The sequence below is a fragment of the Acanthopagrus latus genome, chromosome 14, assembly GCF_904848185.1.
Source record: "Acanthopagrus latus isolate v.2019 chromosome 14, fAcaLat1.1, whole genome shotgun sequence".
NCBI lineage: Eukaryota > Metazoa > Chordata > Actinopteri > Spariformes > Sparidae > Acanthopagrus > Acanthopagrus latus.
Window position 1 is genome coordinate 19,953,918 of NC_051052.1, and position 22,474 is coordinate 19,976,391.

The 22,474-nt window shown below is 43.3% G+C and overlaps 1 protein-coding gene across 2 annotated transcripts in view; it reads left to right on the plus strand.

Moving 5' to 3' along the window:
- The window catches only part of plxnb2a (plexin b2a), a 153,195-nt gene that overhangs the window by 98,827 nt on the left and 31,894 nt on the right, over window positions 1–22,474 (plus strand). For both annotated transcript variants that reach the window (XM_037121159.1, XM_037121160.1), the window contains 6 exons: window positions 62–206; window positions 19,165–19,682; window positions 20,598–20,924; window positions 21,008–21,146; window positions 21,799–21,944; window positions 22,077–22,256. In XM_037121159.1, coding sequence (XP_036977054.1) covers window positions 19,167–19,682; window positions 20,598–20,924; window positions 21,008–21,146; window positions 21,799–21,944; window positions 22,077–22,256 — 1,308 coding nt within the window. In that variant the 5' untranslated portion in view covers window positions 62–206; window positions 19,165–19,166. The remainder of the gene's footprint in view (window positions 1–61; window positions 207–19,164; window positions 19,683–20,597; window positions 20,925–21,007; window positions 21,147–21,798; window positions 21,945–22,076; window positions 22,257–22,474) is intronic.

Here is a 22,474-nt window from a genome sequence, read left to right on the forward strand (position 1 = left end):
ATTGACCAGCAGCTTTTTAAACATGAGGATTTTCCTGTTTTTCCCTCTCATTTCTCGACAGTAAATGAAGATGGCCGTCAGGCACAACGATTGACGGCCGTATCCTGTCGTGACTCAGCAGAAGACGACAACTGAACGCCACATCTTGGGCGACTCACGACATCCTGCGAAAAACCGACTGTGTCAACATTTCATTGCCTTCTCATGTGAGTATGATAAACTCTTTTCTGTGTCTGTGACGCTGAACAACACACAAATATGGTGGTCAAATTTACAATATTACATAATTCGCACTGACTTTTCCCCATAATCTCACAAATGATACAAATATCTGAGCGTTACATCCACAATTAACTTGTTTCACTAACAGAATTTGGTCCAATTTGGCCACTCGATTGAATTATTTTACCCCCAATTAAATCAGCAAAGGAATCTCTTGTACACGTGCTCTGTAGGAGAAGCAATCCAGGAGATAAATGCTAATCTTCTAGACGCGAAGTCAGACTTACTTTGGCGTCATACACCACTGAGGAACTTTATCTGATGATGCATTCAGTTCTCGTTTTGCGTCCACACATCCAGACGCCATGTTGTTTACATTCATGCCCCCAGAATCAAGTTCCCAGCAGCTACATTACAAGGTTGTGAAAGACGAACGTGTCGTCTGTCACGTCTCCAAGTCTCAACGCGTTACACAAGTCTGATGTGGGCAGTTTGCAGTCACCCACACTGTAGATTCAGGACTTTTTAATGAGGAAGAAGTACACGTCATTCCCCAATAATTTTAACGAGGTAACTGATTTGGTTTTCTCATAAAAAGAATAAGTTGAGACACACATTGATGTTCTTTGTAGTTTTTTAGCACAAACAAGTCGATGACTTTTCCTCGAAATCACAACACGACGTGACACAGTTTCCTCTGACTGAGTGACAGACTGGAGTGACTGGTTTATTTAAGCGTGTCCCTAAGGAGACTGTGTGTGTGTGTGTGTGTGTGTGTGTGTGTGTGTGTGTGTGTGTGTGTGTGTGTGTGTGTGTGTGTGTGTGTGTGTGTGTGTGTGTGTGTGTGCGCGCTCGCCTGCAGACAATGAATGTTCTGGCTGCTGTTCTGCGTTGGTGTAATTGTTTCCCTCCTAGCTGTTTATATAGGACACACATTCATTCTATTAACACACACACACACACACACACACACACACACACACACACACACACTCCTTAGGGCAGAGAGAGAGAGAGAGAGGTGCAAACTAAACTAAAGGTCTCTCTATCGCTCTTCGGCAGCTGGCTGTCACTGGCTGATACCGCAACAACAACTACTGCTGCTTTACACACTGAAACACTGATCTACATGCACACACACACTGATACACACACACATACACACACACACACACACTCTTTTCTTATACAACCTCAAGGCTGCTTTAGCATTTTGTTTGCTTGTTTTTTGGCTAAGAGGCTGATGGATGTTTTGTCAAATTTAAAACGCACACACTCGTTCTCTCTGCTGTTTTAGCTACAAATATGGAAAAAAAACAACACACTTTGTTAAAGGGCCGTGAAAAATTACTTTACACGCACTCATACACACACACGCACACACACACACATGCACACATGCAAATACGCACACACAGGTTGGCAGAGTACTATTTAGCTCATAATAGCCTCTGAATTCACACTGCATATTAATAATGCGGATTTTCCTGCTAACACCCTCATATAATGAACTGGGTCAGACACACTCGTTCTGTGTGTGAGTGTGTGAGTGTGTGTGTGTACCCATCAATGTGTTCCTGTATGCTTCAGCTGACTGTACAGGTGTGTGTGTGTGTGTGTGTGTGTGTGTGAGAGAGAGAGAAAGTGTGTAAGTTTTAATACCCGGTAATCCTCTCAATTTCCTTGGCTGTAACCCAGGGTCGCACCTTTTCTATGCCACTGTGTGTGTGTGTGTGTGTGTGTGTGTGTGTGTGCACCTGTGTGTGTGAGCATGTGTGTGTTTGCCTTTCTACCTTCAGCTCCTATTGCTCAACCAACTCCCCAATGACCCCAATAGTTTTACCGAACAACACACTCGTCCTATTATGTAGATATCAAAGCCTTGCTGGTTTCCCCTCAGTACAAAGGCATGCTTGTGCTTTTGTGTGTGTGTGTGTGTGTGTGTGTGTGTGTGTGTGTGGTATTATCGCACCTGCGTTTATTGCAGTGGAACTACCTGGGACCTGCTATCATTTCCAGTGTGATGTGTGCCGGAGAGTCTGGTAAAGTTCAACTATGGAAATTACTTTTGATAAGAGGCAAAGCAGCCGGAAGTTTTGTTTTCTATTAAACCTCAACCAAAGTTCACAGAATGAGGCAAAATAACAAAACTAAATAAAAATGTTTTCTTTCATATACACAAAAAAAATGCAAATTTCCCAGAAATGCTGAAGTTTCTGAGGAGCTGCTGTCCTCTTCAGGTCGGTGTGGTGCCTTGATTTTATTCTGGCCAGCGTGTGGGAGAGTTTTTGGATTTCAGACAAACACGTTAGATTAAGTCCACAGCGAAGTTATAAGTATGTATGAATGTATCTTTATATTATTGATTAAATGGTTTAGCATGTCGTTTGACCCTGCCAAAGTGGAATCTCTCGTCTGTAAACAAATGAAGCAGGTTGTCAGTAGTGAGATTGGTTATTATTTGGATTTTAATCGAGTATTTGGGGCATTTGGACGCTGCCTCTGTGGGATTTTCTTGTAAACTTCTCCTTGGTGGGAGAGTGAGAAAAGAGAGATATATAGTTCAAATAAAAGGTGCCACAAAATTTTTTTTAAAAGATGAGGATGAGTGAACCCGAGAGGAGCAGAAAGGAGGTTGAATAGGTCGGGGTGTTTACTGGGGAAACTACTAATCTCCATCTGAACACAACCAGAGCTGCAGCATGATTCAACAGTTTGAGTCAAATGTAGAGAATACAGCCAACGAAAAGAAACCGATCAGAGGAGGTGAAGGACGGGTCTTGCAAGAACAGCAGTCCTGCAGGACCTGGACTTGGATGCACTAAGATGTTTTCAACCAACAGATTTTTCCTGTATCTTACATTTTGGGCCAATGCCACTTACAGAAGCAACAGAAACCAAACAAAATGGACAACGAATTGGAGTCTTTGGTCCAATTTTGGTTTCATCCACCCAAAGAGAAATAAAGAAATATCTGGACAGAATGTGGTCAAAATATATTGGTCTTCATCTGCTAGATCTGACTTAATTCACCTGTAACATGAAGAAAAACAACTGACAAACTACCACAAACAGTGAACAACATAAACTGTAAAACACCCAAAATATAGACATGTAAGATTAAAATACAAACATGGAGATGAATGTGCTCAGAGCTGCTGACTGAGGTGTGGATTCACAGTGACACTGGCAGCACCGTCATCAACCCAGTTTCATTTGATTACATGTCAATATCAAAAAAACATCAGTCGGCGGCGCTTTAAACAGTCGAGCCCGTCTGTGAAGGAGGACTCGGAGGAGTGTAATGAGCGCTGGATCTCACTCCGGCCCGTCTCATCTGCAGCTCTGCCTAGAAAGTATAAAAGCCGTCTTTCCAGGCCAGTTCTGATTAGGGCTTAGTTTTCTGGCGTGTCCCTGAATGCACCCCTCAGTACTTTAATACAGCGACTTAGCGACAGTATGATCTGCCTCTTTCACTGACTCTTCATTTCTGCTCCTTTTATCTCCCAGTAGCTCATAAATACACATTGGTATGCATGCTGTTCTTTACCTCTTTGTACTGTCTCTTCTCACTCTCTGTAAATAAACTTTGTTCTCCCGCACACACTAAACAAGGTGTGCGTTAGCCTTGAGGTAGACACTGCAGTTTATTATGTTCGCTTTTTTGAGATGAAACACTGGCGGGTTCGTGAGTCTCTCATATATCGTCGGTGAAGCATCTCTACACGGTTCCTCTTCATCTCAGCGTGAGTTCAGCACCGTCGACGCTACTGTCTCCAGTTAAATTAATCACTTTTTTGACTCACCTGGGTAACACGCCGTTTGATAAATAGCCAATTTTTTTTTTTTATTTGCAGAGAAAATAAAACTGAAAGTCTAGAGCCCAGCCGGCGTCCCATAGAGGCTGTGGTGTTCAAAACATCCGGTGCTGGGCCTAATGATTCACAAACCGAGGATGAGGCGATTAGTCTTACCTGTAATGTGACTGAAATTAACTAAAGTTCCCAGGAAGCACGAAGAAGAGTATTTTCATGTAGAGACGCACCACTGCCGTAATTTCTAAAACACATTTCGATGGCAGTCTGACGCTCGTTGTTTCAGTTGGGAAGCTGTAAACTGTGCGTGAACTCACCTGTGAGGTCAGGCCGTCTTTGACCCAGTTCAGTTTGGTAAAGTGGTCACTCAGTAGTAACGCTGCGCTCCCCAGCAGGGCTGTGTGTTGTTTGTGTTGATAAGGGCGGTGTGCATGGATGGACAGCCATGCGGTAGGAAAGCAGAAACAGAACTATTCTGGCTCGTTCATTCAGGACCGAGCTGCCGCGGAGTGCCAAGTGCTGCTGCAGTCAGGAACACGACCAGCTGTGCACTGAGTGGACTGACCATGAAGAGCCTCTTCTTCACACTGAGTTACATTTCCTGCTCCATAATTCATGCCTCTGTTGTTTGTTGTTGTTGTTCAGTCTGTCTGCACGGCCTCCTCTACGATTTCTCTTCATAATTAAAACGTGCTTTTATAAGTCGAAGCGATACGCTCTCCACAATCAGCAGAACCAGTCACCAGGATGTGATTCTGCAGAACCAACGATGTGTTGAAACTTTAAAAATGTATTTTTGCTGCAACTTGAGGTTTAATGTTTGTTTTTTTCTGGTGTCAACACTGTGCTGATGTTCTTGTTAGGTTTAGGCACAAAAAGTGTCTTGGTTTTGTTTAAGAAAGATCATGTTTGGCTTAGAAATACCTGCTTTATTCACCATAAACACGCCTGGAGTCCTGACTTCCTGTCCATGAAATCAGGATTTTGTCACCTCAGACTTGATTGTACTTCTTATCAAAACCACCAGGTTTTTGTCGCCCAAAGACGGCTGGAAATCCTTCGATTTCTTTAAAAACACCTGATTTTGTCGCCACAAACACAGCTGGAGATGTTACGACTTCCCATCAAAACTGTCCAGATTTGTCACAACAAACGCAATGATTATAACTTGATGGACCCTCTTCAAAAATATCTAGTCATTAATGTTTGTTTTATCTGATGACAACACTGTGCTAATGTTCTGCTTAGGTATAAACACATGAAGCGCTTCGTCAGGGTTAGAAAAACATCCTGTTTCACAAACACGGCTGAACTTCCTTTCAAAAACACCAGTTTTTTGTTGCACAAACACAGCTAGACATGTTCCAACGTCCCATCAAACCTATCCAGATCTGTTCGATGGTCCGTTGTCAAAAACATCTAGTGGTTCCACACTAGGAAGAGATGATGTTTTAGTTGTAATAAACACTCCTGAGGTCTGTCTAAAAACACACCGTTTGGTCTCGAGATGTCCCAACTTCCTGCCAAATACATCTGTGTTTGTCGCTGCGAGCATGGTTGGAAATGTCCTGAGGTTTTGTTAAAACCAAACTGTTTCGTCTTCACAAACAATACAGGAGATGTCCTGACTGCCTGTAAAAAATACCAAGTTTTTGTTGCTTACAAATGTTGGAGCGCTGTGGTTTCACACCCCAAGCAGAGGTGATGTTTGGGCTTCATTTGGCTGTTATGTGTCCACAGACACAGCTGAAGATGCTCTGACGTCTCAAAACATCGAGTTTCTGTCGCCACAAACATGGCTGGTTTTTGTCTCGACATCCCATCAGAAACATCATACGACTCGACTTGTGTTTAGTACAAATGTGAGCATATTAGTTGCTCGCAGAATCGTACTCGCTAACATTTTATCCTCGCTGAGCTGTAATCTGTTTTCTAAACCCAGCTGAGGCAGCTGGAAGACATTTGTAGACTCCTAATTGACAACAAATGACAACTGTTGTCAGCTTGAATTCATGGATGCTGGAGTGAGTTGACTCCAGGTGGAACACGTTTTTCTTTTTATGAGAGACAAAAAACATATTTTCTAACATCCGTGAAAATCCTTGCAGCAGGATCGTCTCCCCCACTGTCATCTGCATGCTCGCTCACTTTGAAAACAAACCTAAAACCGACCTGATTTGAATCTGGAGAGACGCCCCGGCTCAGCCGAGCCTCGCTCGAGAACAATCTGTAACCTGAACGAGCTGAAAACAAATGTAAATGCGACGTCTCGTCTTGTAACTCCGCACGACGTCCCTGTCACTTTTGGTTTTGGTTATGGATTACAGCCTAAAATAGATATGAACAGTCACCCAGAGAGAGAAATGAGATGTGATCAGCTGTTTGGAATCGAGCATAAAGGCTGCAGTGTGCTGGGAAAGCTGCTTTGAAAAGGCTCACAGTTTTCACAAGCTGCACTTCGGAAGAAGCTGAACTACAGCAAAGCTTCCCTCGAGGGAAACGCAGCGTTGTAACCTTCCTGAAAAAAATACCAGAACAGATGACAACAAGGTGTTTTACAAGTACGCCGATATCTGTGAAGTGTTTTTATTAAAACATGTGAGACTGTTGCTCGTAAAAAAGACCAACCACGAATTGATCCCGCTAACAAAGAGCTTCATTGTTGTTAAACACGTCTATGATCCACACAACTCCACTGACACACACACACACACACACACACACACACACACACACACACACACACACACACACACACACACTGGAGTTTATCTTGACTTGTCCTGCTGCCCCAAATACTCACCAGAGCACAAACTGTATCCATCCTCTGCTGAAAATAGTCCCCAGCGAATGTCCCTCATGTCCTTTTTTACTTTGAGGGAGGTTACCGGTCCTTTTTAAACTGGAACGGCGCTCAGTAGACCACATGCTCCCACCAGGGACCATCGTCTCCATTCATTCAGTCAAGTCTCGACAGCCCTGAACATTTTAAACCAAGCATTAACCACCTGGGCCTGTCTGGGTCCGCTACACAAGTTAAAGGAGAATTCCAGTATTTTAAAACCCTTCAACCTTTATTTAAATGTTTAAAGTTTAAGTAAATGGTTCATATTCTCCAAAATCATTGGAAAAGGTCCAGTAGATCACAACGTCTGCGACCATCAAAGTTCAGTTTGATGAAAGTTCTTGTATTTGGCACCGACATGGCTGAACTGATTCCTGCAGTCAGAGAGCTTTTGGTGAAGAAATAAGATCGTTTTTGTTTACTAGTTTCACTCTGAAGTCTCGTGAGAGGAGAGCTGTCGCAGTTGTTGTCTCATCTGGATTGTTAAAATCAGTTGAGTAGTCATCCATGACTTGGTAGTTAGTTGAGTCTTCTCTCCAATTCTGACGTATATTTTTGATAACACTAATACATTCAAATTCAATACCACAGTTAAGCAAATGTACTCGTTACTTTCGTAAAACAGTTTTCCTTTAAATCAGTATCCTGGTCTGGAGTTCAGTTCCAGGTCGCGTTCAAAAGTCTTAAGAAGTCTCCATGTCACTCAGACTCAGAGATGGCCTTTCGTTTACCAGACAAGACTGTAAAACTTTAACACACACACACACACACACACACACACACACACTATCTACTGATAAGAACGCATGGTCGAGCATCGCACGTAAGAAGGTTCGTTGTCCAACAGGTCAAAATCCTACAAAACTCAGAGAAACTACTGTTATGTCAGGATTTTAATGAGACGGTGTTAAAGTACGTGTGTGTGTGTGTGTGTGTGTGTGTGTGTGTGTGTGTGTGTGTGTGTGTGTGTGTGTGTGTGTGTGTCGGGTCGGCCTCCAGCAGCTCGCAGCCTGGAAGGAGAGAGTTATCTGTGCTTTAATCAGCCCGAGAACAGAGGGAGAAGGAGGGAGCGCTCCCTCTCCTTCTCTGTCTTTGGGTTTGTAATAAGGCTTCTTGCTCTAAATCCTTTAATCTGAGCAGGAATGAAGGCTATATCTCTGTCTTCTGGCTGCAAAGAACAATCTCTCCTTCTTTTCTGCTCATTTTTTTTTTTTTTTGGCTCAGGCACACATATTTCTCGCCGTGCACACGAACACACAGAGCTGAACGGCTGCTGAAACAGAGGCTGCCTTGTTAATTGAGAGCTGGTGGAGCCGCCTCTCCTCTGCCTCTGCTGTTTATGTATATATGTAAAGGTTAGCAGGAGGTTCAAAGGAGCAGGGAAGAAAAAAAAGTTACGGGGAAACTTTTCAAAAAAAAAAAAGAAATACAAGTCAGGATGGAAGAAAGGGGTTCAAACGTTTGGACGGGACTCGCGTGCATGAGCAGAAACACTATCAGAGGCTTTTTTTTTTGGCAGCGCTCCACGTGCGAAGGCGGCGCTAATTATTTTTTGATACGACTTTAGAGAAACAAGCAGGTTTTCACATTCAGCTCTGGCTCTTCTATACAAGATACAGAGGTTTAATTTCCAGTGTGAGGAGAAGCTGTAAATGTGCTGGATCAGGTCCAGACGTAATGACTCGACAGCAGGAGCTGCAGTCATGGAGGCTGCCCACCTCGGCTGCACAGACAGCCTCAGATAATGTCTTTTCATCCGGCTTTTCTTCTTCGTTCTTCCCCTCCACTTATCTGCTGCATAAGTTATTCCGACCCACATGTGACACTTTTTCACTTAACTTTATTTCTTCTTTTTTTTTTTCTTAATGCTGCCCTTCAGACTGCAGCTGATTAGTCTGATTACAAGGTGATTTATAATCCAATTCTCTAAATACCTCCTGGTTTTTTTTTTTTTCTCCCTAAAGATTATATCAAGTGATTTTTAATTTCCATTCAGGAAGTTGGGGGCGATTAGCGCAATCTTTTCATCGCGTGGTAATTATCGGCATGTTGCTCACAATGTGGTAACTTAAGGTAATGAGCACACCAGCAGCCGGTGGCGGCTCCAGACAAAAAAATGAGAGCAGTCACATATTTCAAACCCCTCGTTTGGATTAAATGCAGTGGAGTTGGTGGAAATGCACAAGTGACAAGTAGTGATGGCACCATTGGGGAGTTATTCTCCATTAATGTGAGCGTCGGAGGGAAAAACATCAGGTGAAATATTCTCCATGTTTTCCCAGTTAACTATCGTCCAATACGCACCAGATTTATCTCTCCAGGGGGATGTGAGGTGATTTAAACATACCTGCACCAGTCAGTGATTTTAATCCAGTGTGCATAAATAATTCAGCTGCTTTTGGACTAAATCGCCTGTGATTTAAAGTAAGTCTGAGTGATGCACCGCTGAGATTGTGGGATATTTGTCTGTTCTATGAGAAAGGAAGTCAAAAGAATCTTGCTAATCTAATATTTGTTGACATTTCAGCAAAGTGGCTCCATTGAAATATGCCGAAGGAGCCGTTAGGACTTCCTGTTTTCTGTGTATTCATGGATGTGCAGACAACCATCACTGGATTAGTTTAGTACTGAAGAAAACTGAAAAATGTGAAGTTTCTAAAGCAAGTTCTGAATTGTCTTTTTCGTCTGTGATTTCTAGGGAAACGCTTTACAAACTATCAGGACTTTGATCGTGGCCGGTGGCTGCACCGTCTCCAGCAGTCACACAGGGACATAAAACAACCATTTTGCTCCGAACTCAATCTCAACCGGGATGACAAAATAACAATCACTTCCCTCAAGAAGTGATTGTATAAGCAATTTCCTCCTGTTTGTTTGATCAAATGTGCAGTGTCGGGCTGTTTGAAGGCTCTCTTTAAGGAAGTTTTATTTGTTTCTGGAGGAAACTACTGAATATGTGACCAAGATTTAGATCTTCAGTAAGAAAGTCAGAGAGTACTGAGACACTGACGAATGCTTTGCTGGTTTTGGTCTTTTTGTGACAATTGTGCAAAAGTAGAAATATTTAGAATAACGGCCGTCTGGTTGTGGTTTTTGGATAAATCAGCCGATATATTTAAATGTAAAAGTTCTCGTTTCAACACATATCAGACAGGATATTTGCAGACACTAATATATTTGTGATAGGCCAATATCGGTCCATAGAGTCATTCTCGTGGTTGTATTTCTTGATTTATTTCTATTCAGGATAGAAACGCATCATCATAGCTAAACAGCTGAATGCGTCGATTGGCAGCGACTCCCGAAGTGACGTGGATGAATCAACATTTTCCAAAACAAGAGCAGCGTGTCGTCTGCGTACGCTCGTAGTTTGCTCAGGTTTTGTCAAGAAAACTAGGTTTGAGGAAAACATTGTGCTTCGGCCTCAAATAATAGTTTCCTCAGGTTTTCTCCTCTTTAAACTACTTCGCCTGACTTCCTCCTGTGCTCCAGTAATAATTACTACGACCACTAGAGGTCGCTGCCCAGCGACTAACATCAGTACGGGTCGAAATAAGATGTTTACAGAGCCGAAAGGTCGTTTTTCTGATGAGGACGGATTGAGTGTTTTTCTTTTTGCTCTGCTTTGTTACAAAAACTGTTGAAAATATCAATTAAAATCAAAAGAAGAAGAAGAAGAAGAAGAAGAATCTCTGCTTCTTTTATGTTCCCGACATCTAAACGGTTGGTCGTCATGTCATTTGGGGACTCGTTTAAAAAAAAAAACAACAACTGGAACGACTCTTTTTTTAAATCCTTTTAACTCTTTACACGCGCTGACAGAACACCTGCCAGGTTTTTGATCCGCTGCTGATCTTTTCATGTTCAGTTTGCCTTTATAAAAAAAAAAAAAAAAAAAAGCGGCATCATCAGGATCTGGAGCTGGTAAAGTCACTGAAAAACATCAATCATGACATCTTAAAGACTAGAAAATGAGTTGCTGTGGGCCGTCGGTGAGCTCTGACAGTTCCTCCCGTGTGAGCTGAACGCGGCGGGCGGTAAAAGCGGTGTGTGTGTGTGTGTGTGTGTGTGTGTGTGTGTGTGTGTGTGTGTGTGTGTGTGTGTGTGTGTGTGTGTTACATACACACATCATCAGTGTGTGCAGTTGTCAGGTTAATGGGAGGTGTACTCGGATATAAAGTGGTTGTTAATCGCTCTCTCTAACGCAGAGGACACAGCCACCAAATTACATTTGCATAACGCAGGATTAATCTGGTGAGCTTGTGTTTGAAATCGTGTTTCTTCTTCGTACTTCTGTCTTTACCTTTTTGCAGGGAAAAAAAAAAAAAAAACTTTCCATGCATTTATATAAAGTCATATTTATTTAAGAAGATTGACTTCCCTTCCTCACCAGGCAGTCTGTGGGATTTCACTTCATTTTTTTCGGTGAGCGGTGAGAATAAATTTGCACTGACTGGAGACTTTAGATTGGTAATCCATCACAGAGCACTCTGCCTTTTATTTTTTGTCAGATTGACGCTGTTTTGTTTTTGTTTTTTTCTTCAAGGTTGCAATAAGGAGGCTTTTTTTTTTCCCACCCAAACTCACTGCGTGAGGGTGTGGGTGGTGCATTCAAAGACACAATTTGTTCATCAGCTTCCAATTAAAAAGCCATCTTCATTAGAGGAAACTACACCCAGAAGACAAACTACAAGCAAATCGTACATGAAAAAAAATGTTGATGAGTAAGCCATCTGGGAAATCTCTCACGTCTTGGTGTCCTTGAATGCACCATCACTCCTATTCTGAACTGAAATTAGCCAATTTTTCACTTTCAGCAAACAAAACGAGACTCGACGACACGTCAGCACCAGTGATTGATCCATCCAGAGCTGCCGCTGAGTTTAATTAGCATCAATAACCGAGAACCAGAATGAAAATCAAGCAAAAACATCAATATTTGCAGAAAATCCAAGACAATATTCATGTTCCACGTTTGACCCGGATGTGTTTGCTGATTGTGTTTCCTGTCAGACTTCATACATCCCAAAACTCTGAGGTCACCCCTGACTTCTCTGCCAATGGACTGACCCAAAGGCTAAAGCTAGCTTAGCTCAAAATATATGAGCACGTCTCTGACTGGAGGATGGGAGAAACCCTCACAGACCACCACGCTGTCAACGTTAACAGTCGAGCCTTTGGAAGCGTCTTTTCCAATAATCCCCGTGTCAGTTCTCCGCTGGTGTTCATCGGCTGTTAACTGGTTCTATGAATCACCATCATTTATTGGATGTTTTCCTGTATTTACTGCTCGTTGTGTTGTCGGCCCTGAGCGTCCGCTGACAGTCGCTCTTTGTCCTCGTTTCTCCCAGACACCGTTTGTTTTCAGTTCGCCGTGTCGCCGCCCAGCTGAGATGTTACCAAGTGGTACTGCACTGTGTGTGTGTGTGTGTGTGTGTGTGTGTGTGTGTGTGTGAAGCACTCAGTCAGCTTAATGACTGCCCCCCCCACAGACCTCCTATCATCAGACTAATCCTCTTCTCAAAGGTCGACTTATTAGAGACTCTCATTTTGTCATTGTGTAATAACGTCCACTCAGAGACGAATCCAGCGCCGAGTCATTTACATCCTCGCAGGTTTGCTCGAGTACTTCCTGCTGTCCTTTTTTTTTTTTTAAATTACACTGCCTAATTCCAGGGGTCTGTCGGTCCGATTTGATGAAATCATTTCTTTCCTTTTATTGGCTCTCGATTCTTAATTTGATAGTAGATAAATTGAGCTTCAAGGGTCTAAAAAGGGTTGAAATGATGGAAACCACATGACGTGTTGGATTAAATCAGTTCTGGTATGAAACCAACAGCGATGTTGATACTCGATCACTTCTTCAGGTCAATAAAGAGAAGATTAAAGGGCAAATTTTTTTTTTAATTCAGTCAGTTTTCTTTGGTTTTGGGAGTTTTTTAATGGCTGTTTTGACATTTAGAATAAAAATAGATATGTAAGAAAAAAAAGGAAGTGCTTGTCTGATTTATCAAAAATACAAATAATAATTAGTTATGTCTATGAATCGTGGATTAGTTGGACTTTGCGTCTGTTTAAAATTTGACTCTTTTAGGAATAAGACAAATAATCATGTTCTTGGAGTTTGGACTGTTCGGTCGGTTAAGATCACACATTTTCAACTTTCGACACAAATTTTAACATTTCTCTTGAAAAAAAACAAAGATTTTAATCCAGAACATGCTCTGACTGATCAATCAACTCAATATCATTGGTGGCAACATGTTCTCCTTCACACTTCTCTCTTAGTTGCTCTAGTTGGACTTTTCTGACATTTTCTAGTGAGACCGAGGATCCTTTTCCTCAGAGTTTGATTGTCTGGCTGTTCCTCCTGTCACGTCTGGATTCTCCTCCAGGACCTGAGAGAATCCTACAGTCTGGTTCCTCTTTGTTATTCTCTACATTAGAGAATGTGTAATGCCTTTGTGGTCTCTGGGACCAGTGGAGGAGATTGTGTGTGTTGTGATAGATGAGATATATCGGCCGTGTGTGTGTGTGTGTGTGTGTCCTCCTCAGTTTTTATGCTTATATTGTCTCAGCCATGCTCTCCTGCAGGCCCCTTCATTACCACCAATAAGAACCCAATTTCCCCCCGGGCTCCGCCAATCATAGCACTCATATCCCCTCCAGGCCCGGCCAATCAGCTTCAATGTTCCCGCGGCATGGTGTCATGAATGGCTAATGGCGCCTGGTGGTGGGCTATGCATGCAGATGAGACCACACAAGGTTTTTTTTTTTCTAACGCAGAGAAAATTTAAACCATAAACAGGAAATCATGCAGATTCACCACACGGACTGAGGAGAGTTGTTGACCTGAGGCCTGAGGAAGATCTGCGATGAGCGATAACACGGTTCAATACTGCGATGACGATTTAACTTGCGATAAACAAACAAATATTAGAGTTTGCATGTTATTAACTGTACAGTTAACGACGGATAACGTTAGATTTGAATTGTTGGTGTCGGTCTTTATGGTTGTGCTGCAGTTGGTGATGGATGTTGGTTGTGTTTCCTCTCGATGTTGCAACACGTCGTCTCTCCTGAATCCAGAATAAGTCCGTATAGCAGAAGTGTTGCTTCTTTTCACCACCAGGTCTTCATCGACCACATTTTCCTGGCTTCTCTCTCCTCCCTCAGCCATCATAACCTGGCAATCAACACCAAACTGATGCCAATTAATTTTGTCAGGCTAGCTAACGGCTAGCTGGGGCTTCATCTGATTCAGGGTGCAAGCATGACGCTTGTAAACAAAATAATTTTTCTTGTTCATCGTTTGTCAGGCAGACTTTTGCGATGTGTTTATTGCAGATGTTCATATCGTGAAAATTCGAGCCCTAGTTGACGGGAAACAGGACGACCGGTGACGCGCAACGTTCTGCGAAATACCCACCGATCCAGTGTGACGGCAGAGAAATCGTGTGTGTAGCCTAGAAAACAGCGATATGGAGCAGTTTGTTTGATAAATTCACCACAAACAAGACCAAATTAGCTAGCTAGCATGCTAATCCCATCCTGCATGAGTAATTGGAGGCATAACATAAGTATTAAGTTTGCAACGTACAGAAATAAGCAGCAGGTCCCTCTCTGTTCACCACCATGCAGAGTTTTTCCTAACTGAGCTCCCACGAGGGGAAACGTGAAGGGGTGTGTCTCCATGGAGGCACTTGTTGTGTTCCTCTGCTCCTTTTATTCAGGTTTTTTCCTTCCATCTGTATCCCGTCTGTAAATGTATTTAAGGGTTCTGGCAGGACTCGGTTTGTGTTCACAGAATTCAGGAATGAATATTTTCAGCCGACAGTCTGCTGCTGCTGCTGCTGCTTCAGAGTCTGTGTGTGTGAGATTACACCGGCCCAAACGTTACTCGGTAGGAAAAAAACTTTACCAACAAAGGGGATAAAAATGCAAATGTAATGGAGAAGCGAGACCGGACTAAACACTCGGCGACACGCACACACATTTACAGGAGGGGAGAGCAGCAATCTGTGTCTCATTAAAATCCCGAGTGCATACTTTGAAAAGTCTCGAGCGCTGACCCCTCTGCTAAAAAGTTCGGAGTGAAACTAAATCCAGGAATGTCTGCAGAAGCTCCAGCCAGGGGAATAAAGCCCGACTGATTTTCTTTCTCTCTCTAACCTCTCTAAGCTTTTCTCTCTTTCTAACTTCTCTTTGTAATCCACATTGTTTCTCTGCCTAAGAGTCTCCCTCACCCGTTTCTCTCCCCTCCCTCTGTCTGTCTTTACATCCTCACCCCCCGGGAACGACTTCAAACAGAACCGGTTTACTGACACGCCGGATCTCCAGGGACGACCCAGATCTGACACTCCATATAAGGATATTCTGCCTGTCTGCTCGTCTGTCTGTCCGCATGTCGGTCTCACATTAATATTTCACCCAGCGAGACATTTAAATTGTTAAATTCTCAGATACTTCATCCTGAGACTAAATATTAAATGTCTCTCTTTTTTGTTTTTTCTTTTTCTGTCTCGAAACAAAGAAAATGCACCAAAGGGAAACTTGTGTGAAGAGACAAATCAAGGCTGATTGATTTCACTGAGAGTTCATGAAGTTGTTGGAGTCCGATTCATTCCAGAAGGTCCTGAGACGTTCTTACTCCAACGCTGGCTTCTTCGTTTCCCATCAAATCAAAGATTTCATATCAGCGGCTCACCGTTGAGTCTGGTTCTGCGCGAGGTTTCTTCCCGTTAAAGGACAGATTATCTTGTCATGAGATGATTGATTGTTGATATAAGAGACTAAACTTCCTAAATATTCACACCTTTGACAGTGAGGATGATGGAGTTTATATCCGTGTTCCACCCGACACTCGAAGGTTCACAGGACGCCAGCGGTCGAACAGTTTCTTACACTTCATTAGAGAAATTTAAGTTATTTTGCAGTTCGATCATGAACTAAATATTCTGCCTCGTCTTCCAGGTTAACAGAGAATATCTGCTATAAACCAGGTTCCCTCGTTTATGCACAGCTCAAGTTCTTCAAGATCATTAAACCAAAAGAAGTCAGCATGACAGGAGGACATTTTAGTAGAGATGACGATGTAAGTTAACATCGTCATGAACGACAAAGAAGAGCAGCAAGTTCACTAAAGCAGCTGGATCCAGCAGATGTTGGCCGACGGGATTGATTGATTATCAAAATAGTCGAAAATTTGATTCCTCGCTAAACGTCACTTTAACAGCAAACAAGCCGTGTTATCCTAAACCTGCCCTGAACGCAGATCAGCTGACACGTCCTCACAGGAGATCTTAGAGTCAAACTGCTGCTCACACACACACACACACACACACCTTTTACACCTCTGACACACCGTTTATTCCTGTCAGGCTTTAAGAACCAAAGCAGGAGGATGAAAGAAAGAAAAAGAGAAAAGAAAAGGCCAAGATGGCTGACAGAGCTCAGAGATAGATCCCGTGTGGAAACCAAAGATGATTTTCCTTTGATGTGGCAGATGCACACATCCAGAACGGCTCCTCTGAGACGGAGAAGGTGAATATATCTGCCGTCTTTATGCCTTTTTTATTTATTTTTTTTATTCTTTTTTTTTTTTTTTACTGTGGTGTGGGAGGAAGGGAGAGATGAAACTTAATGAGAGGAGGCCACATCACAGGGACACGCAGCAGAGGAACGTTGTGTTTTTTAGTTTTTCTTTTTTTTTAAGAAGCAAAATGAAACGCAGTCGTGATCCGGCTGAAACGCTCGGCTGTGAGAGTCGACCTGACGCTACCGACAACACGCACATTTTAAATCCATACTGCAGAATCACGCTGTGGGAGGAACCTTTGTGCTCTAAATATCAACATTATGTATTTCTGATAGATCTAAACGTCCGAGACAAGTTCAGCCGACCAGTCAGACAGCAGCATCGTTAACTGGTCGTGACGTGATTAACGCTGCCCTCGTCTCGCGGTTGCGTCGTGAAAAGGCGTTTGAAGTCGTTCTGCGAAGTAACGGCGTCGAGAAGCAGGCGAGGCTGAAGCTTTGTTCCCTCAGATATTATGAAAATTAGCGGCCATGACCCAACTTGTTAACTCGGAGCTTTTAGAAAATGTCCCATTCTGAGGCTGTGAATACCTGAAGAGGGGGATAAACTTGCACCTTGGCTTGAATTCGTGCATTTAAAAAGGTGTAGGAAGCCTCTCGAGGATCAAACCCACCAACCCTTCAGAGACGCGCTTTGCATTTGTGTTTGTGAAAAGTGAAGCAGCTGGTCCCCCTGCAGCCTGATACTTCTGCGTCTCCTGGATTCATTCTGCAGATTTCTGTCTTCATGTCTGCACGTTTTGTTCTCTCCCAGAACGATGCGTTCATGTTCAGATTCAGTAGATTCTCTCAACCTTTTTGGGGGGAACAGTGAAGCCTCAGACTAAAAAAGTTTGTGTACGTGTTGGTAACTAGATCTCCTTAAACTCTGCAGTGCAGCCATTAAGAGCACCTGACTCCTGATATCAGCGGATAGGTAATTTAGGCGAGCAGGTGGTTAGAGAGATAAGTCCTTTCACACTAATAAATCCCTTTGCAATGAAGCGAACCGAGGTGAATTCAATTTGCGAGAGAGGAAAAAGCTCAGGGGGAAGCGCCGGGCAATTGACCACCAATCAGAACTATCTGAACGCTGCTGTAAAAAGAAAAGAAGAAGCAGAAGAAGAAGAAGAAGCAGTGATTGGCCGGTTAAAAGTGTGAATAAATGAACATGATGTGACTTTAAGCAGAGTGATTTATGGGACCGAAAGCAGAGACGACGACACCGCCGCCGTAATGAAAAACATTTTTATGATGAATGATAAAAATTTACGAGGATGGGTGGGAGGGAAAAAAAAAAAACGATCTGCTGAATTTCACATTAAGTTTAAGCGACTCGCTCAAGAATAAACCTGATATATAAACCTGCATAAATGGTAAACAGCTTAATAATTAGAGCAGAAGAGATGTTGTGCTGGGTGTTTCTGCGCGCTGGAGTCGCCTTGTTTTACAGCCACAGGCCGCCGCCATAATTAAACACACCCATCCAGACTAATGGAAGGAGAAACTCAGTGTGTCACACAACTAATTGCTACACTCGGTCTCTCTCTTTTCTTCTTTTTTTTTTGTTGTCGTAGCAAATCTAATCTGGCTCAGCGACTCTCACTTTTTAGGCCGTTACCTCCACCTCTACCTCCTCTTCCTCCTCCTCGTTTTCCTCCAGTAAAGAATGTCCTGGCTTTGTAACGAGGAGCTCCTCATTATTGCTTCTCGTCTCTCTCTTTGCTCTCAGCGTTCATCCTTCTCTCCTCCACTTTCTGCTGCTGTCGGCGCCGAGTGCTAAATAACAGAGTCAGAGAGAGTTGTTGAGATTCTGCTTTGTGTGGCGGACAAGAGAGGGAGAGAGCTCTCTCAAGGTTTGTTGTCAGGACTGTGTTCACAAAACAAGTTCAGGGCTCAAATTTAAGATCAATACATCCATTATTTAGCCGTCACAGTGTCAACATCATAACTGTACAATAAATGTCAGTAAAAAATGGAAAATGAGTTAATTAAACAGCAGCTATGTGACATTTCTGCCATCAAATTCCATGTATAAAGAAATTAAGAGCTGTGCATTTTGCTATTTTTAACATCCAAGAAGTTCAATCTTCTGTTTTATTTCTGTGGTGGGTAGAAAATGTTTCCCGAATTAACGAGAAGACGAGAATAATTGAGATTTTGTCAGCAACAGTGTTTCACAAGGTTTATAAAGTCTCTTCTAACTCAGCAACTCTCTTAATTCAGTGATTTCCTAAGGGAGTCTGGTGATTTTCTCCCTCTTTACTGTTTTTATCAAGTTGAACATGTTTACTGTCAGTAACAGGTCGTCTCCTTTCATAAATTTAATCTGTAATCCGTTGAAACTGTGTTTGAATAGCTGCTAAATGTTCAGGACTCAGACTTGTGAATATTGTGTCCATTATTTATCCGTCACAGTGTCCCAGAGTGCTACACGACGTCTTCTACTGTCTTATATTGTTCGTCCAACACACCAAAAGTCAGAGATATTTAATTTACAATGATTTAAAACAGAATAAAGCAACAATTCATCACACTTGACAATAAACATCAGTAATAAATGGAAAACTAGTTCATTAAACAGCAGCTGTGTAACATTTAATTGCTCTATAAAGATTTTCTGCCGTCTGATTAATGTAAAAAGAAATTAAGAGCTTTGCGTTTTACTGTTTTTAACATCCAAAAATCTTCTGTTTTTTCCACCAGACATGATGGAGCGGTGGTGGGCGTGGCAGTTTGCCCTGGTCGCCCTGGCAACCGTTTACCTCAGCCCCTCGCTGGGCCAGAACGCAGAGTTCCAGTCCGACACGCTGATCAACAACGTGGTGGCCGACCCTCATACGGGCCGGCTGTACATCGGCGCCGTCAACGCCCTCTACCAGCTGAACCCTGACCTCGGGGTCGAGTCCCGCACCGAGACGGGCCCCAAACGGGACAACCGACAGTGCACGCCGCCCGTCACGGACGCCTGCGACAACGCCGTGGACACCGACAACCACAACAAGCTGCTGCTGGTCCACGGGGGCAAGGACGTCCTGGTGGTCTGCGGCAGCGTCTACAGAGGGATCTGCTCCCTGAGGAACCTGAGCAACGTGGAGCAGCTGCTGTACTTCAGCGACACCAAAGGAGAGAAGTCGTACGTGGCGAGCGCCGAGGAGAGCGTCTCTGTGGTGGGAGTGATGTCATACTTCACCAAGGACAGAGACAACTTCACAGTGTTCCTGGTGAGGAGGAAGACACACATAATCACATATATGTTGTTTCCAGCAGCAAAAAAAAGAAAATTAAATCTCATATATCTTCATGGATAACACTTGCCGAATTAACGAGAAGACCAGAATGATGAAGATTTTTTCTGAGACGGTGTTTCACAAAGTTTATAAAGTCTCTTATAACTCAGCAACTCTCTTAATTCAGTGATTTCTTAAGGAAGTCTGGTGATTTTCTCCACATAAGTAGCCTATATTGTTCACTGTTTACTGTTTTTATCAAATATGACATGTTTACTCTCAATAATATTTGTCCTCTTTCTTAGCTTTAATCTGTAATCAGTTGAAACTGTGTTTAAATAGCTGCTAAATGTTAGCAGGTAAGAAGCAGCAGGACACGCTGCTTCATGCTGATTCACTTTTTACAAGGAAAGAAAACAACTTAATGTTTTGCATTTAATGCTGAATTTACAAGAAGGCTCAGTAGATTTTGAATTTGTCAAAAGTAGCATTTTACAACATTCATAAAGTCTCTCTAAACTCAGCAACTCTCAAAATTGGTAATTTTGTAAAGGGAGTCTGGTTACTTTCTCCCCAGGCAACAACGAAGCAAACTGACACGGAGACCTTTCAATGCAGTGGTGGAAATTATTAAATGTATAAAGTATTTAACAGGCGAGTTCTTCACACTGCTGCTGTTCTCGTGTCTCAAGTGTTTCAGGAGTAAAGTTTCCAGTGAGTCTCATTCTGTGAGTCGTGTCTCACTTCAGGCCACTTCTCCGTGATTCAGCAACGTCTGGTTTTAGTTTAATGAGATCAGAAGCAGAAAGTCAAATGTCCTGTGAGAGGAAGTGGACCTGCTGCTGTGTGAGTCCAGACTCTCTCCACTTCCTTGTTTCACGAGTGTTTCGTCGTCTCGTCCCGTCTCAGGTCGGTAAGGGCTACGGCAACCACGACAGCACCAAGCTGATCTCCACCCGGATCCTCCAGGACTACGGCGACTGGGTGGTGTTCGACAGCATCATCGAGGCCTCGGCGGTCCAGGCCAACCCCTTCCTGCTGCGGTACCTCCACGACTTCCGCTTCGCCTTCAAGGACGGTGGCTTCGTGTACTTCCTGTTCTCGCGGACGCTGGGGTTCCAGGACACCAAGAACTACACCTTCATCTCCAGGATGTGCGAGGACGATCAGGGTTACTACTCCTACACCGAGCTGCAGCTCAACTGCAGCAGCACCAACAAGTACAACAAGGCTCAGGTGAGGAGGCGCTCCGGACCGCGCTGTCAGCTTTTTATTCAGAGGGCGGCGGTGACATCTATCTCTTCCTCTCTTCCTCTCAGGCTGCTTATGTGGCGACGCCGGGTGAAGTTCTGGCTCAGAGTTTGAAAAAATCGGGCGAGTACGGAGACGTTTCAGCGTCTGACAAAGTGCTGTTTGTCACCTTCACTTCGGATGAAGACCCGTCTACTTCCGCCATGTGTAGGTGTCATTCTTAACGCTGGCAGATCTTCCTGATGAATTACTGTTGGCTGAAGTTTGTCTGTTGGTTGGCTGAATTTCTAAATATGTCAATTAATTTTGGGACAACGCAGAGATCCAGTTTTTTGCTGTTGATTTTAGCTCCAACATATTATGAAATATTTGACTGTGTTGCTCAGTTTTATTAATTATTTTCTTACTAACTCTTCTGGAGATTTTGATCATGATCATCACTTGATCTTCATCAGTAGATTGATCAAAATTCAAATCAGTTATTGACCCCAAACCTCCATTTAAAAATCAGTATGTTCATCTTCTCCCCTCTCACAGATTTTATCCAAGGTTTATTTTTATGATCGACCATTTTCCACTTAAAAAACAACGATAAATTTCAATATTTCTCCAACAGTGTAGGTGGTTTTACAGCAGGATAAGGTCGTGGTCATGAAGCTGTAAATATATTTTACAGTTTCACCACGAGCAAAGCAAAACCGTCGTCACATTTCCTCTGAAAGATTTTACAGTCCTTTCAGAGTAAAACTGTAAATAATGAGGGACATGCAGCCTGTCAGAAAACATGGACTCAGATCATTTCTGTCATGAATAAGAAGGAAAAAGCATGTAGAGACGGTGCTGGTGCTTCTGTCTGCAGGTATGTACCCTCTGCGCTCCATTAATGAAAGGCTGGTGGAGATAATCGGAGCCTGTTACAGCAACAACGGCATCATTAACGAGAGAGCCGCCGTCTACTCGCCGTACTCGTCCAAGGCTGAAGAGCTGTGCAGCAGCAACAATCAGGTGAGAGAAATCTTCCCTGCGTGTCGCAGATAAAGAGGAGCTGAAACAAGAGGGACGAATATCGACAGCTGAGCCAATAAGCCTGCGTTGATATGAATGTTTGAGCGAGGATTTGACTTTGTGTCCCCTCAGAATAACATGGCCCTCAGATACAAGTGCGGAGCCGAGTTCCTGCCCTCCCCTCTGGCCAGCAAGGCCGAGTACGCCCTAACGGCTCGGCACCCGTTGGTCGGTAAGGGTCACATGACGGCGGTTGCCGTGGCGGTGGAGATGGGGCACGCCGTGGCGTTCCTGGGCACCGCCACTGGAGAGGTAAAGACTCCCTCCTCCCTCCTCCGGCTGGCTTTTTGTTTTTCTCTTTTCTTTCTCTGCTTTCATTCACTCGTTCCCCGTTTTTGTCCCCCGTCTGAAAGGTGAACAAGAACTCCCCTTTCTAATTATAGTCGGTTCAGACGGACACAGTTTCCTGAGCGCAGATGCAGCCATGTAAGAACCCAAAAGTCATGAAATAATGACTTCGGTATAAAGAG